The 13,620-nt window shown below is 43.3% G+C and overlaps 2 protein-coding genes and 1 long non-coding RNA gene across 4 annotated transcripts in view; 1 reads left to right on the top strand and 2 right to left on the bottom strand.

The window, feature by feature from the left end:
* LOC142151067 (uncharacterized) overlaps window positions 1-13,620 on the top strand; it is a 140,772-nt gene that overhangs the window by 100,252 nt on the left and 26,900 nt on the right. The gene's annotated exons all lie outside the window — the stretch shown is intronic.
* The window catches only part of LOC142151046 (uncharacterized), a 219,974-nt gene that overhangs the window by 192,556 nt on the left and 13,798 nt on the right, over window positions 1-13,620 (bottom strand). The gene's annotated exons all lie outside the window — the stretch shown is intronic.
* LOC142151049 (uncharacterized) overlaps window positions 1,585-13,620 on the bottom strand; it is a 97,026-nt gene continuing 84,990 nt past the window's right edge. Inside the window, exon 10 of the mRNA XM_075206330.1 lies at window positions 1,585-3,279. Within this exon, the coding sequence (XP_075062431.1) occupies window positions 2,099-3,279 (1,181 nt within the window). The 3' untranslated portion in view covers window positions 1,585-2,098. The remainder of the gene's footprint in view (window positions 3,280-13,620) is intronic.

Below are 13,620 nucleotides of genomic sequence, written 5' to 3'. Positions count from 1 at the left end.
TGTGATGCAGTATAATGATAAAGGAGGGCACAGTGTGATGAGAGGGACAGTAATGAGGACACAGTGTGATGAGAGGGACAGTAATGAGGGACCACAGTGTGATGTAGTGTAATGATAAAGGAGAGCACAGTGTGATGAGAGGGACAGTAATGAGGGCACAGTGTGATGCAGTGTAATGATAAAGGAGAGCATAGTGTGATGAGAGGGACAGTAATGAGGGCACAGTGTGATGAGAGGGACAGTAATGAGGACACAGTGTGATGAGAGGGACAGTAATGAGGGACCACAGTGTGATGCAGTGTAATGATAAAGGAGAGCATAGTGTGATGAGAGGGACAGTAATGAGGGCACAGTGTGATGCAGTGTAATGATAAAGGAGAGCATAGTGTGATGAGAGGGACAGTAATGAGGGCATAGTGTGATGAGAGGGACAGTAATGAGGGGCCGCAGTGTGATGCAGGAGGAGCAGCGTGATGTGCACATAGTTTACCCTTCTACTTAACTATAGGGAGTATATGCTATGCTAAAAAATATAGTGCTATGGATTGTTTCAGGGAGGGGGGGGGGGTCAAACCAATATCTTGCCTAGGGCCCCATGAGGTCTAAATCCGGCTCTGCCCTGACCACGTCACCACAATTTTGGAGATGTTAATTTTCTTATCAATGTTTTTAAATAATCACTAGTACAAGACGATATATATGATCACATATATATATATTATTTATATATATATATATATATATATATATATATATATATATATTATGATATGATATAATATGTAAATATAATATGATCACCTCCTCCCATGCGCGTATCTAAGACTTGCCCCGCGCTGCCTCTCTCCACTGGAACAAGCTCCCTCCCTCCATCAGGACTTCCCCTAACCTGTCCAGTTTCAAACAGGCTTTAAAAACCCACCTTTTTCTTAAAGCCTTTCAGTCTCCCACTTAACTTCCTACCTTATCCTCTGCCTCTCCCCCTTCTTTCCCCTTCCCTGCCTCCGTCCCCTCCTCTCCCTCTCTCCCCTGCGTTTCTCTGTCTGTCCACCCCTCCCTTTAGATTGTACGCTCCGCTGAGCAGGGCCATCTCTCCTCCTGTTTCCACCACTTCTAACTCTGCTCTCCAGCAACTTTGCCCCCGCTCCCCCCTCTGGGGGTCTCCCTGTCTTCCGCGCCCTCCTTTTTGGGCCCCGTCGTTTGTGGATACTCCCCCCGCCCTCTCTAGCTGTGCATTGAGCTTGCTGAGTTACTGTGCTTTATGTTTACTGTACTGTGCTGTCTCACCGTGTATTGTAATTCATTTTTGTCCCTGTACGGCGCTACGCACACCTTGTGGCGCCCTATAAATAAAAATTTATAATAATAATAATAATAAAAGCCACAAGTGCCCATAGTGCAGTTTGTGACAAGTGATATATTGTTTGACGGTGTGAATATAGGATAAGATATTAAAATCAGGGGGTAGCCAGAGGGGGATATTCCTGACAAATACTTGTTCTATTCGAACAATATGGACAAAAGGCAATGAACGGTCTTAGATGCAAAGTAGTTGTTTATTCGGTACAGGTTACAGCTTTGTCATAAAGGTGTCAGAATCAGCTGGCATTTTATAAGGTACAGAGTCTATTCTTGGCATACATATCTTTTATACCCAAAGTGACAATCATATTTCTAAACCAATCAAGAATCTTCTTAATTACGTACAATGTAAATATTATATAGAGAACCCTGTGAGAACTAGATTTTAATATAGTGTAAAGGACTGGAGAAGGTTTAGGTTATGAAAGATAAAAGTGTGTGGTTATGTAAGAAACCCATCTAGGAAAAGGATATAAAGATAGCGTGTGCACAGTGAGGCAGGAAGTACACGTCATTCTCCTATTTTAATTCTTTCTAAATCTTAAAGATACAATATCTTAGTTCTTCTATTCTGGTAGGTTATATTTATAACAAATGTAGAAAAATACCTCTGATAAGTTATTTTATGTACTTAGACAACACAAAGTTTTGTTCTACCCTCTTTGATTGTTTAATAAAAACACTAAATAATATATATATATATATATACACACAAAGTATATACACATTAATGTAATCAAACTTGTTTCATATCCAATACCTTTTGCCCTGTGTGAATTTTTTGATGTTCAACAAAAGATGATTTCTGTATAAAACATTTCCCACACTCAGAACATGTAAATGGTGTCTCACCTGTGTGAGTTTTCTGATGTCTAACAAGAGATGCTTTACGTTTAAAACATTTCCAGCACTCAGAACATATAAATTGGTTCTCACCTGTGTGAGTTTTCTGATGTCTAACAAGATATGATTTACATGTAAAACATTTCCCGCACTCAGAACATGTAAATGGTTTCTCACGTGTGTGAGTTATCTGATGTTCAATAAGATGTGATTTATGTGTAAAACATTTCCCACACTCAGAACATGTAAATGGTTTCTCACCTGTGTGAGTTTTCTGATGTCTAACAAGATATGATTTACATGTAAAACATTTCCAGCACTCAGAACATGTTAATTGGTTCTCACCTGTGTGAGTTTTCTGATGTCTAACAAGAGATGATTTACATGTAAAACATTTCCAGCACTCAGAACATGTAAATTGGTTCTCACCTGTGTGAATTCTCTGATGTCTAACAAGAGATAATTTACGTGTAAAACATTTCCCACACTCAGAACATGTAAACCGTGTCTCACCTGTGTGAGTTCTATGATGTTCAATAAGATGTGATTTATTTGTAAAACATTTCTCACACTCAGAGCATGTAAATGGTTTCTCACCTGTGTGAGTTTTCTGATGTTCAGCAAGATATGACTTACGTGTAAAACATTTCCCACATTCAGAACATGTAAATGGTTTCTCACCTGTGTGAATTCTCTGATGTGCAACAAGAGAAAATTTACGTGTAAAACATTTCCCACATTCAGAACATGTAAACCGTGTCTCACCTGTGTGAGTTCTCTGATGTTCAATTAAATGTGATTTATGTGTAAAACATTTTCCGCACTCAGAACATGGAAATATTTTTTCATCTGTAGGAGCTGTACTATGTGTAACAGTATCTATATTATCAAGAGAATATTCCTCATGATTAGATTGATCAGATGATTTATCTGCTCTGTGAAGTATTGGATGTATATTTAGGGTAGTGTGGTTTCCTCCTGGAGAATCTTGTGTGATGTTGTTATCTTCTGTTTCAAAATCTGTAGATAAAATTAATTTTCCATCTGAGATATTCCTGTGTTTGCATCCATCTGCTGGAAATAAAATAAATGTATGGGTATAGACATGTTATTTTACATTGTTTAACATATTAACATATTATACCCCAAATTATAGTAACATACACTATATGGACAAAAGTATTTGGCCACACCTTTTAATTATTGAATTGAGATGTTTCAATCAGACCCGTTGCCAGAGGTGTATAAAATCAGCACCTAGCCATGCAGTGTCACACGGCGTTCATTCGGCTTCCACAATCGAAGACCGAAACGCTCACCTGTTCCCCACTGAAGCATACTTCAGCTGCTGGCGTCCTGGCTTTGGTTCTGCGCATGTGCAGACCCTAAGCCTTTATGTCCTCTGCACGTTTTCCAATGGTTCTCTGTTCTGGCTCCAAACTTGAAAAGGCACTTACTCTTTCTCCTCAGTGCCTGTTGATCAAGTTACCTGCCTAATTAGACTTAGTCTTGTCTCCTGTATGTTAACCTTGCATCCTCAGCTCCACCTTGTCCTCGTTACCCTGCTGGCTGGATTGTCCACACTGCACCTGTCTCCGCTGTGCTGCTGTACTACGGGCTATACCGCTCAAGCTGCACCTGCTTATGTTACCTTGCTGGACCATTCAAGCTGCATCTGTCTCCACTGTTCTGCTGTACTTCGGGCTATACCGCTCAAGCTGCACCTGCTTCTGTTACCTTGCTGGACCGTTCACGCTGCACTTGTCTTCGCTGTGTTGCTATACTACGGGCTATACCGCTCAAGCTGCATCTCTCTCTCTTACTTGCTGGCTGGACCATTCACGCTGCATCTGTCTCCACTGTGCTGCTGTACTACGGGCTATACCGCTCAAGCTGCACCTGTCTCTGTTACCTTGCTGGCTGGACTGTTCACGCTGCACCTACCCTTATTGTGTCCCTATACTACAGGCTGTATTGCTCAAGCTGCACTTGTCTCCGTGACCCCGCTGGCTGGACTGTTCACACTGCACCTATCTTTTGTGCCACTACACTACAGGCTGTACTGCTCAAGCCACACTAGCCTCCATTAACCCGCTAGTTGAATTGTTCACCCCGCATCTGTCTTCACTCCGCTACTTGACTGAAGATCTTAAGCTCCACCTGTATACGTCAGTCTCCCCTGGTCCTCCGGCCAGAGAGATTACATTCCATCCACTTCCATTGTGTCTCTTCAGAACATCTTAATTTTTACTCCCCTAGGGTCTCGCCTGACACTCCTGGTAGGGGCCGCAACCTGCGGGCGGACGCCGCTAAGCTTGCGGTGGTCACTGGTGAATACCATCCGTCCGTTAGACTCCACGCCCTGCTGGGAGTAGCGCCAAGTTGGGCAGATCCAAGAATCCAGTGTACCAAACCGTGACAGTATCAACAGGTCATAATGGATTCTACTGGGGAGCCTTCGGCCAAAGACATGCTTCAACATTTACTGAACCGGGTGGAACAACAAGACGCGGGTCAGCGACAACTTCTTCAGTGTTTCCAAACACTGGCCTCCAGAATAGATTCTATTCAAGTTGCTGCTTCCACACCTCTTCCTGTCATTCCAGCACCCGAACCTCCCGTTCTTGAGATACCCACCAATTTCACCTCTACTCTTTGGATTCCTTCTCCTTCTAAGTTCGATGAGGACCCCAAGATTTGTAGAGGTTTCCTCAACCAGTGTTCGATTCAATTCGAACTACAACCTCAGAATTTTCCTACCCAAAAGGCTAAGGTCGCTCATCTAATATCCTTGCTTTCTGGTCAGGCCCTGGTCTGGGCTTCTCCCCTCTGGGAGCGGGATGATCCCCTCCTTTCTGACAGCGCCGCCTTTATAGCTGCATTTCGAAAACATTTTGATAAACCTGGTCGTGTTACATGTGCTGCATCAAGTATTCTTACACTCCGCCAGGGGCCACAATCCGTGGCTTAATATGTTATCACTTTTCGCACTTTGTCATCTGAATTGCGCTGGAATAATGACGCCCTGGTGGCTACCTTTTGGCAAGGACTGTCCGATAAAATCAAGGACGCTCTGGCCTCTCAGGAATTACCAACTACTTTAGATGCCCTAATTTCCTTATGTAACCATGTGGACCTTCATTTCCGCGAAAAGAGCTGCTGGGAAGCATAGTTCTCGACGTCATATGCCCAGGACAACAACTCGTTACTTTTCTTCTGAGGATGAACCTATGCAACTAGGACGGTCACGCTTGACTCCGGAGGAGCGCAACCGAAGATTTATAAATAAACTGTGTATTTATTGTGCCGATCCAAGGCACATGCTTAACAACTGTCCCAAGAAGTCAGGAAAAGACAAAGCCTAATTTGTTCCGGAGAGGTCAGATTGGGCAATATTAAATCCTATCCTCAGTCCAGTTTACCTAAGGTCTGTTCCTTCCCCATTACATTGTATGGCCCTTCAGGTCCCATCCATTCCTATGCCTTATTGGATTCAGGAGCTGCTGGGAATTTTATTTCTCTTTCCCTCGTGTCTCAAAGTTCTTTGGCTACATCTTCCATAGAGCATCCTGTATCTGTTACTGCTATTGATGGATCCTGTATTTCCAAAGGTCTTATCAAGATCAGCACTAAGCCTTTCCTTTTGCAAGTAGGAGCACTACATAAAAAGATATCTTTCCCATGTTTTACCGTCCTCCACCAGTCCGTTCATCTTGGGGTTGCCCTGGCTCCAACAACATTCACCTCAGATGGATTGGACTATTTCCCAAATATTATCCTGGAGTCCAAACGGTTTCCAAAATTGTCTTTCTCGTGTTCATCCCCTGGCCTCTACTAGCATTTCGTCAGAAGTCAAGTTTGATCTACTTCCAAAGCAATATTCATAATTTTTGGATGTTTTTGATAAAACCAGTTCCGAACATCTTCCTCCTCATCAAGCCTGGGACTGCCCTAATGACCTTCAACCTGGTCAGATTCCTCCTCGAGGCCGTGTGTACCCTTTATCGTTGCCAGTGACCCTATCCATGTCTATGTTCAAGAGAATCTCCAACGTGGTTTCATCAGACCTTCTTCTTCTCCTGCCGGGGCCGGATTCTTTTTTGTTAAGAAGGATGGGTCTCTCTGAACCTGTATTGATTACAGAGGCCTTAATGCTATAACAATTAAGAACAGATATCCCATTACACTCATTACTAAACTCTTTGACCGTATAAAGGGGGCCAAGATATTTACCAAGTTGGACCTTAGAGGAGCCTATAATCTTATTAGAATCAAAGCAGGCGATGAATGGAAAACGGCCTTTAACACCCGCGACGGCCACTATGAATATCTGGTGATGCCCTTTGGTTTGTGTAAAGCCCCAGCGGTGTTTCAGAGTTTTGTTAATGACATTTTTAGGGACCTCCTCTATGACTGTGTTGTAGTTTACCTAGATGACATCTTGATTTTTTCTTAAAATATCCAGTCACATCGGCTTCAGGTGGCAGAGGTCCTCTCACTACTCCGCAAGAATCAACTTTTTTGTAAACTTGAAAAATGTTTGTTTGAACAACCACAGATATCGTTTCTTGGCTATACAGTCTCGGGCACGGGACTAGAGATGGATCCAGAAAAAGTACGAGCCATAATTGAGTGGCCCCTTCCCTTGGGTCTGAAACCTGTACAGCATTTTTTGGGATTTTCAAATTATTATAGACGCTTTATTAAAGGGTATTCTACCATTGTGGCACCCATTGTGTCCCTTACTCGGAGGGGTGCCAATCCTAAATCCTGGCCTCTGGAGGCCCTAAAATCCTTTGAATTTCTTAAAGAAGCATTCTCTTCAGCACCCATTCTTTAACAACCCAACACTTCTCAACTGTTTTTTCTTGAAATTGATGCCTCAAATGTAGGAGCAGGGGCTGTTCTTTCCCAAAAATCTCATCTTAATCAGTTTCATCCCTGTGCATTTTTCTCCAGGAAATTTCTACCGGCAGAGAAAAATTATGCTATTGGAGATAAAGAGTTATTTGCTATTAAAATAGCCTTGGAGGGGGCGTGGCCTGGACGCCATAGTAGCTAGCAGCATTTTCTAGGAGCTCCTCGAGCCACTCTAGGAAAAACCCTCTTTCCCTTAACATACCCATATTCTGACTGGCCAAATCGGGTCCTGGTGGAACTGGGAAGCGTTAGAGTGCACATGGGCTCATGTGCGACTGCTGGACCCGCCAGACGGAGAGATAGTGCGCTGTGGACATCGGAACTCGGCCGGGTTACATCTTCCCTGTAAATAGCCCCTCTCCTGCTGTACAACTTACCGACAAACGAGCCTCCGCCGGGGTCAGGATATCGCTGGTCGCCTTAGTTAGTGCGGGGGCCTACTTCCGGTTCAGAAGCCTGGGCCTCAGGTAGCAACTGCTCCGCCGACGGAGGACTTCCGGAAGGGGCGGGGCCTCGCCAGCGCTCGGGAATACTCCTCCTGCAGACCTCACCAGACGAATATCGGAAGGCATATAGCAATTCTCCATAGGCACGCCTAGGATTGGGGAGGACTCCTGAGAAACTGCCCAAGACAGTTGCAGATCGCCCAGCGCTGGCTGATCATCCTGACAGCGCTGCATTACAGGTCAGTCTGGGGCTTTCAGAGAGAGATCTACATTCAACTTGATACCCACAGTGGAAAAGTTTACTGAATACCTGTGTTGCCTGTGTAGCCTATGCCAAGCTGAGAGTAAAATTATCCACCCCAGCCTCTAATATCTACCTGCTGCAGATCAGCTAAAATCAAATCATCTGCTTCACTCAATTGCTCCAACACTTTCAGTACTCAGGCTGTAATTTCTCTATAGACCCACGATCAGTCCTATTTGCTGCGGGTTGCCGCCATCTAGTGGTCATATGTTTTATTGCAATGTAATGACTGGGTGATAGCTGTCAGATGTCAGTGAATCCAGTTTCAGCTAATATTCGCATGTAAATTACAAGATGTTCTGACCACCGCCCGCATGTGTCCTACTATACGAGATTGAGCACGACTAAATCATGGGATCAAACCTCATGTTATGTCAACAGTGTAACGTGGAAGGATCACCCGGTAATTAACTGACCTTCTTATCTATAACAATATAGAGCTCCGTCTGGTTACCCCCCTCCAGAGCTTCTGCAAAGTTGAGTCTGCATATCTGACTGACACTCCCATTCAACTAAGTGCCCTGACAACGTACCCAGATGGCTCCAAGAAGGATCAAAAAGATCAAAAAGCTTAACCCGCCTAGCACAACTGCGCAGCTTCCCTTCTTTAGACAAAACAAACAGCGATCTATGTCCCCCCTTCGGGAAGTGGGGAGTGGACGGGGCGATGACTCTGAACAGCTGGATATTGCCTCGATATCTACCCCACCTTCTGAGTCCCCTATTCGTATGACCGATCCTGAGGCACCGATTTTGCTTAAGTCAATGCAATCCTTATTAGCTTCTTTGAAAGCCGACTTATCATCGGAACTGAGAGCCTCCATGAAAGCCATTCAAGCAGAGGTGGCTGCATTAGGTTCCAGGACGGTCCAGCTAGAGTACAAGTCAGAAGAGGTGGTCTCCTCACATAATGAGCGAATTACATCTCATGAACAACTGGAGGCAGAGGTTGCCACAATGAGGGATTAGATGGCGGATATGGAGGATAGATCGCGTCGCAACAACCTCAAAATTCGGGGAATACCAGAGCAGATCTCAAATGCAGATTTATCATCCTTTGCCACAAATCTGTTTCAGAAACTTCTCCCTTCTGCTTCCATTAGACTTAACCATTGACCGCATACACCGGCTCCCTAAAAATAAGAGAGTTCCGGACACCGTTCCCAGAGATACCTTATTATGCGTCCACTTCGCAGTATACGTTCCTTAATATGGAAGGACAGCCAGGGAAGCAGAGGGCACAGATCTCCTACAGAATATTCAAGTGTTCCCAGATTTTTCCCAACACACGGTGGCGAAGCGAAGAGCTTTCCAATCAGTCACTAGAGCTCTAAGAAGTAATGATATTTCCTACAGATGGGGGTTCCCAGTGAAACTATTGATCCACAGACACAACGTGCTACATATCATAAACTCAGTCGAGGAAGGGACAAAGCTCCTAACGTCCTGGAACCTTCCAGTTATACAGTCTGATCCCAAAGCTAGAACCCACATTTCCAACGATTGGTCTACTCAGGGGGGATCGAGACGTAGAGAATCTCCATCTTGGGAGGAACTCCCTAGTTCGGTTTGAGCTCTTTCTTATTTGGACTGAGACCCAAGTGCACATTCTTCCTCTGATAACGAAAATAGTCGGTCAGTGCTATAAAAACTCTGCGAGGACTCTTCTCCTTAAAGACAATACAGAAAGATCCGTTGGAGCAAGTACTTATCAAGTCCATCCGATTATTTCTGGGCCCTAGATGAGTGTCCTTAAATTGTATCCAATGACTTTGGAGACTTAGACGAATGGTTCTAGGTCCTACTACAGTATATTGAGCGGGTTCCTCAGTTGTAAAGTTAGGTTATTGCTCGTTGTTGGATACCCCTCCATATCTATGTATATACGGATCAGATATTGCCTTTTCCTACAGATACGGTCCACCACATGGATGCAGTGCCTTCACGGTATCTAGAGACTGAGATATAACGGAGGGACGATCCATGCTGACCCACCTTTCAGATAAGGCTCTACTTGATTCACCTCTGTTGTCACCTATATTTTATATATTTGTTATATTATTGTTAAGAGGGCGCTTTAATTGAATACAAAGTTGGGATATATAAAATTTGATTACCATTTATATTTCCTCTTACCGGGATAGCTATTTGGGCTTTTTCATATATAGGGAAAGGGATGCTTGTCTCTTACTAAGTATATATGTACATATATATATAAATATATGGGGTCTGATATAAATACTCGCTCTCTTGACATTGTAATACATGTTATTTCTTTGTGTTTAGGGAGTGTAAAAACGCTATAAAATTTGTTTGTTATGATATCCATACTTTGAGATAGTTTCTGATGTGTGCTCATATCTCTATCTGATTATTCGTCTTTAGACGGTTTATGGTTTGGGTTGTACATGCGGGCGGTGGTGCCGATTGGCCCAGGCCGCGCATCCCAAGTTTGTGATTTTGCCGGTATTTACCCTCTCCGGCAAAAATGTTAATCCTATATTTGGGATTATTTCTGTTCCCCCACCCCCAGAGGGTATACATAACCCCCCCTCTTTTGCCCCTCCCCTCACCCATTGGAACACAGCACCTGAAGACAATTACTTTGACTCACTTAAGAGGCCAGGTCATATTTGACCTGTGCCTCATAGATTGTTTATTAGTTGTAATACCTCTAATCCCTCCTTTTAAGTAATGGTTACATTTATGTCTCAAAATGCTAGAGGACTTAACTCCCCTGCTAAACGTAGACTGGCGTTAACATCATTTCATAAAGAGAAAGCTGACATAATAGCAATCCAGGAGACACACTTTGCTGCCAAAGCCCCACCTGTCTTCAGGGACCGGCGTTTCCCTATTTGTTACACTGCGAATGGGCCTCATAAAAAATGCGGAGTTGCCATTCTACTTAGCTCTAAATGTTCTTTTAAACTTTCTACTTCAGTGGAAGACAAGATGGGTAGATATCTGATAGTTATAGGACAATTGAATGAGAAATGGATAACTTTAGTGTCACTGTACGCCCCTAATTCCAGACAACTTCACTTCCTGAAAAATATTTTAGCATTGATTGAAAAGGTTAAAAGAGGCAGTTTGGTGATAATGGGTGATTTCAATCTAGTAGTGGAACCCAAATTAGACAGATCTCTAAAACCAGGATCTAAACAGCCACAATCCTCTACCAACTCGGATATGGCTCTGGGTAGACTTTTGGCCGAATTTGGATTATATGATGTATGGAGAACAGCTAACCCTAAAGATAGAGATTACACCTACTTCTCAACAGTTCATAATACCTACTCCAGGATTGATCTCATCCTCTCAGACAAATGGTCCTTACAAAATACACATAAAACGCAGATTCTCCCCATGTCGTGGTCTGACCACGCTCCTGTGACATGGACATGGAAATCGAACCGAACGCCCTTTGCGTTACGGCCATGGTGGCTGCCAGAACACCTATTACTCTCGCTAGAGGCAAAATTAGAGATAAAAGATGCTATTCACTCCTTCACACAAACTTATGACCCAGCTGATACCTCGGTCTTTACTTATTGGTGCGCCCTTAAGGCGGTAGTTCGGGGCAGGATTATTCAAGGAGCTTCTAGACTACATAAGGCAAACTTGTTTCTACAGACGAAACTAGAGGCGAAACTTAAACTATTAGACACCCAGAAAAAAACACACCCGTCCAAAGCGCTAAACCTTGAGAGAACACAGGTCAAAGCAGAATTACAAAAACTTCTTATGCAGCATACCCAAATGGCACTATCTAAACTACGCCAAAAATATTATGTAGCGGGTAACAGAGCGAGCGGATTGCTGGCACGTAAACTTAGGGGACTGCAAGCTCGAAATCGTATTAAAACCATTACGACTTCCAAGGGGGCTAAGATTACTAACCCTAAAGCTATTGCAGACTCTTTTGCAGCTTTCTATACAGACTTATATAATTTACATACCGACTCCTCTACCCATCAACCGACAGATCATGATATTGCCACCTTCCTGAGAGATCTCCTCCTACCAATCATATCCCCCTCTCTCAGACAGGAACTAAATGCCCCTTGGTCCTTAGATGAGATAGACAGGGTCATTAAAATATTCGTAAAACTGATTGCTAACAGACTCGCTCCTATCATCCCGAAACTGATCCACCCAGATCAGGTGGGCTTCGTGACAGGTAGACAGGGACCTGATTATTCGAGGCGTATACTTCACTTAATAGAACAATGCCATAAGAATGATAGCATGTTATTGTTATCCCTGGATGCTGAAAAGGCTTTCGATAGGTTACACTGGTCTTATATGACTCAGGTTCTTCACACCTTTGGATTCGCTGGCAACATCTTAAAGGCCATACTATCCCTATACTCGAACCCTTCAGCGCGAGTATATAGTGATGGATTTCTTTCTCTGAATTTTTCAATTACTAACGGGACTCGACAGGGCTGCCCCATGTCCCCCATAATATATCTGATGGCCATAGAACCGTTGGCGGCACGGATAAGACTGGACCAAAGATGCTCAGGCTTAGAGGTGAAAGAGACATCCCATAAAGTGTGTCTATTCGCTGACGACGTGCTCCTATTTGTGACTAACCCGGAGACCTCGCTACCAGCGATCCAGGACCTGCTGTTACAGTTTGGGAAAGCCTCCCTTTATAAATTGAATACTTCAAAGACGGAAGTTCTCCCTATAAATGTCCCGGTAGACGTATTACAGGCTTTAAAAGATAAATTTAATTACTCTTGGAAAACTACTGGACTTACTTATCTTGGGATTCAGATAACCCCTCACTTAGATTTAATTATAGAACATAATTTCTCTATATTACATCAACAACTATTGAAGCTTATAGGCTCATGGATGTGCTTTGAGGTCTCCTGGTTAGGCAGGATCTCAGCGTTCAAAATGATGCTTCTCCCTAAGTTAATGTACTTATTCCACGTCAACATCGTCCCCGCTGATTAAGTGGAGAGCCTGGCATAATTATGTGACAGATGGGGAGGGAAATCCATCCCATTCGCTTCCCTCGCCCTCTAATGACAATGACGCTGGTGAATGATCTTTTGTTTGATGGTGTGTAAAGTATTAGTCAAGCCAAATGTATACAACATATAGACAGATACATTTGATTTTGATGCTGTATATTTTTCAAGTGTATTGTGTATGTGTTCCATCCCCTTTATGTACCCTTTTCCCCCTTTTTTTTTTCCTTCTGTACCCCTTTTGAAAAACCTTGAAAAACCAATAAAAATTTTATTCGTTAAGAAAAATAGCCTTGGAGGAATGGCGCTATCTATTGGACGGAGCCAGACACCCCGTCACTATTTTTACAGATCATAAAAATTTCCTGTACTTACAATCTGCTCAGTGTCTAAATCCTAGACAAGCTAGATGGTCTCTTTTCTTTTCCCGTTTTGATATAATCGAATCACATTTAAACCCGGAGAGAAGAACAAACGTTCTGACGCCCTATCTCGGGCTTTCACTGTTGATGCCAATACTGAAGAAACATCATCTCGCCCTATTCTGGATCCCAAGTGTATACTCACATCTACTTTGATTCCTGTCTGTTCTCCACCACCTGCGAAGACTTTTGTTCCAGCTAATCTTCGAAGAAGACTTCTAACATGGTTCCACTCCACTCGCTTTGCTGGTCATAAAGGAGTACGTAAGACCACTGAATTGGTTTCTCGTAACTATTGGTGGCCAAAGCTCCACCTTGATTTCAAGAAGTTT

This window comes from Mixophyes fleayi, chromosome 4 (assembly GCF_038048845.1).
Source record: "Mixophyes fleayi isolate aMixFle1 chromosome 4, aMixFle1.hap1, whole genome shotgun sequence".
Classification (NCBI taxonomy): domain Eukaryota; kingdom Metazoa; phylum Chordata; class Amphibia; order Anura; family Limnodynastidae; genus Mixophyes; species Mixophyes fleayi.
Note: the sequence above shows the minus strand (reverse complement) of the source record. Positions and strands in the feature narration are given on the sequence as shown.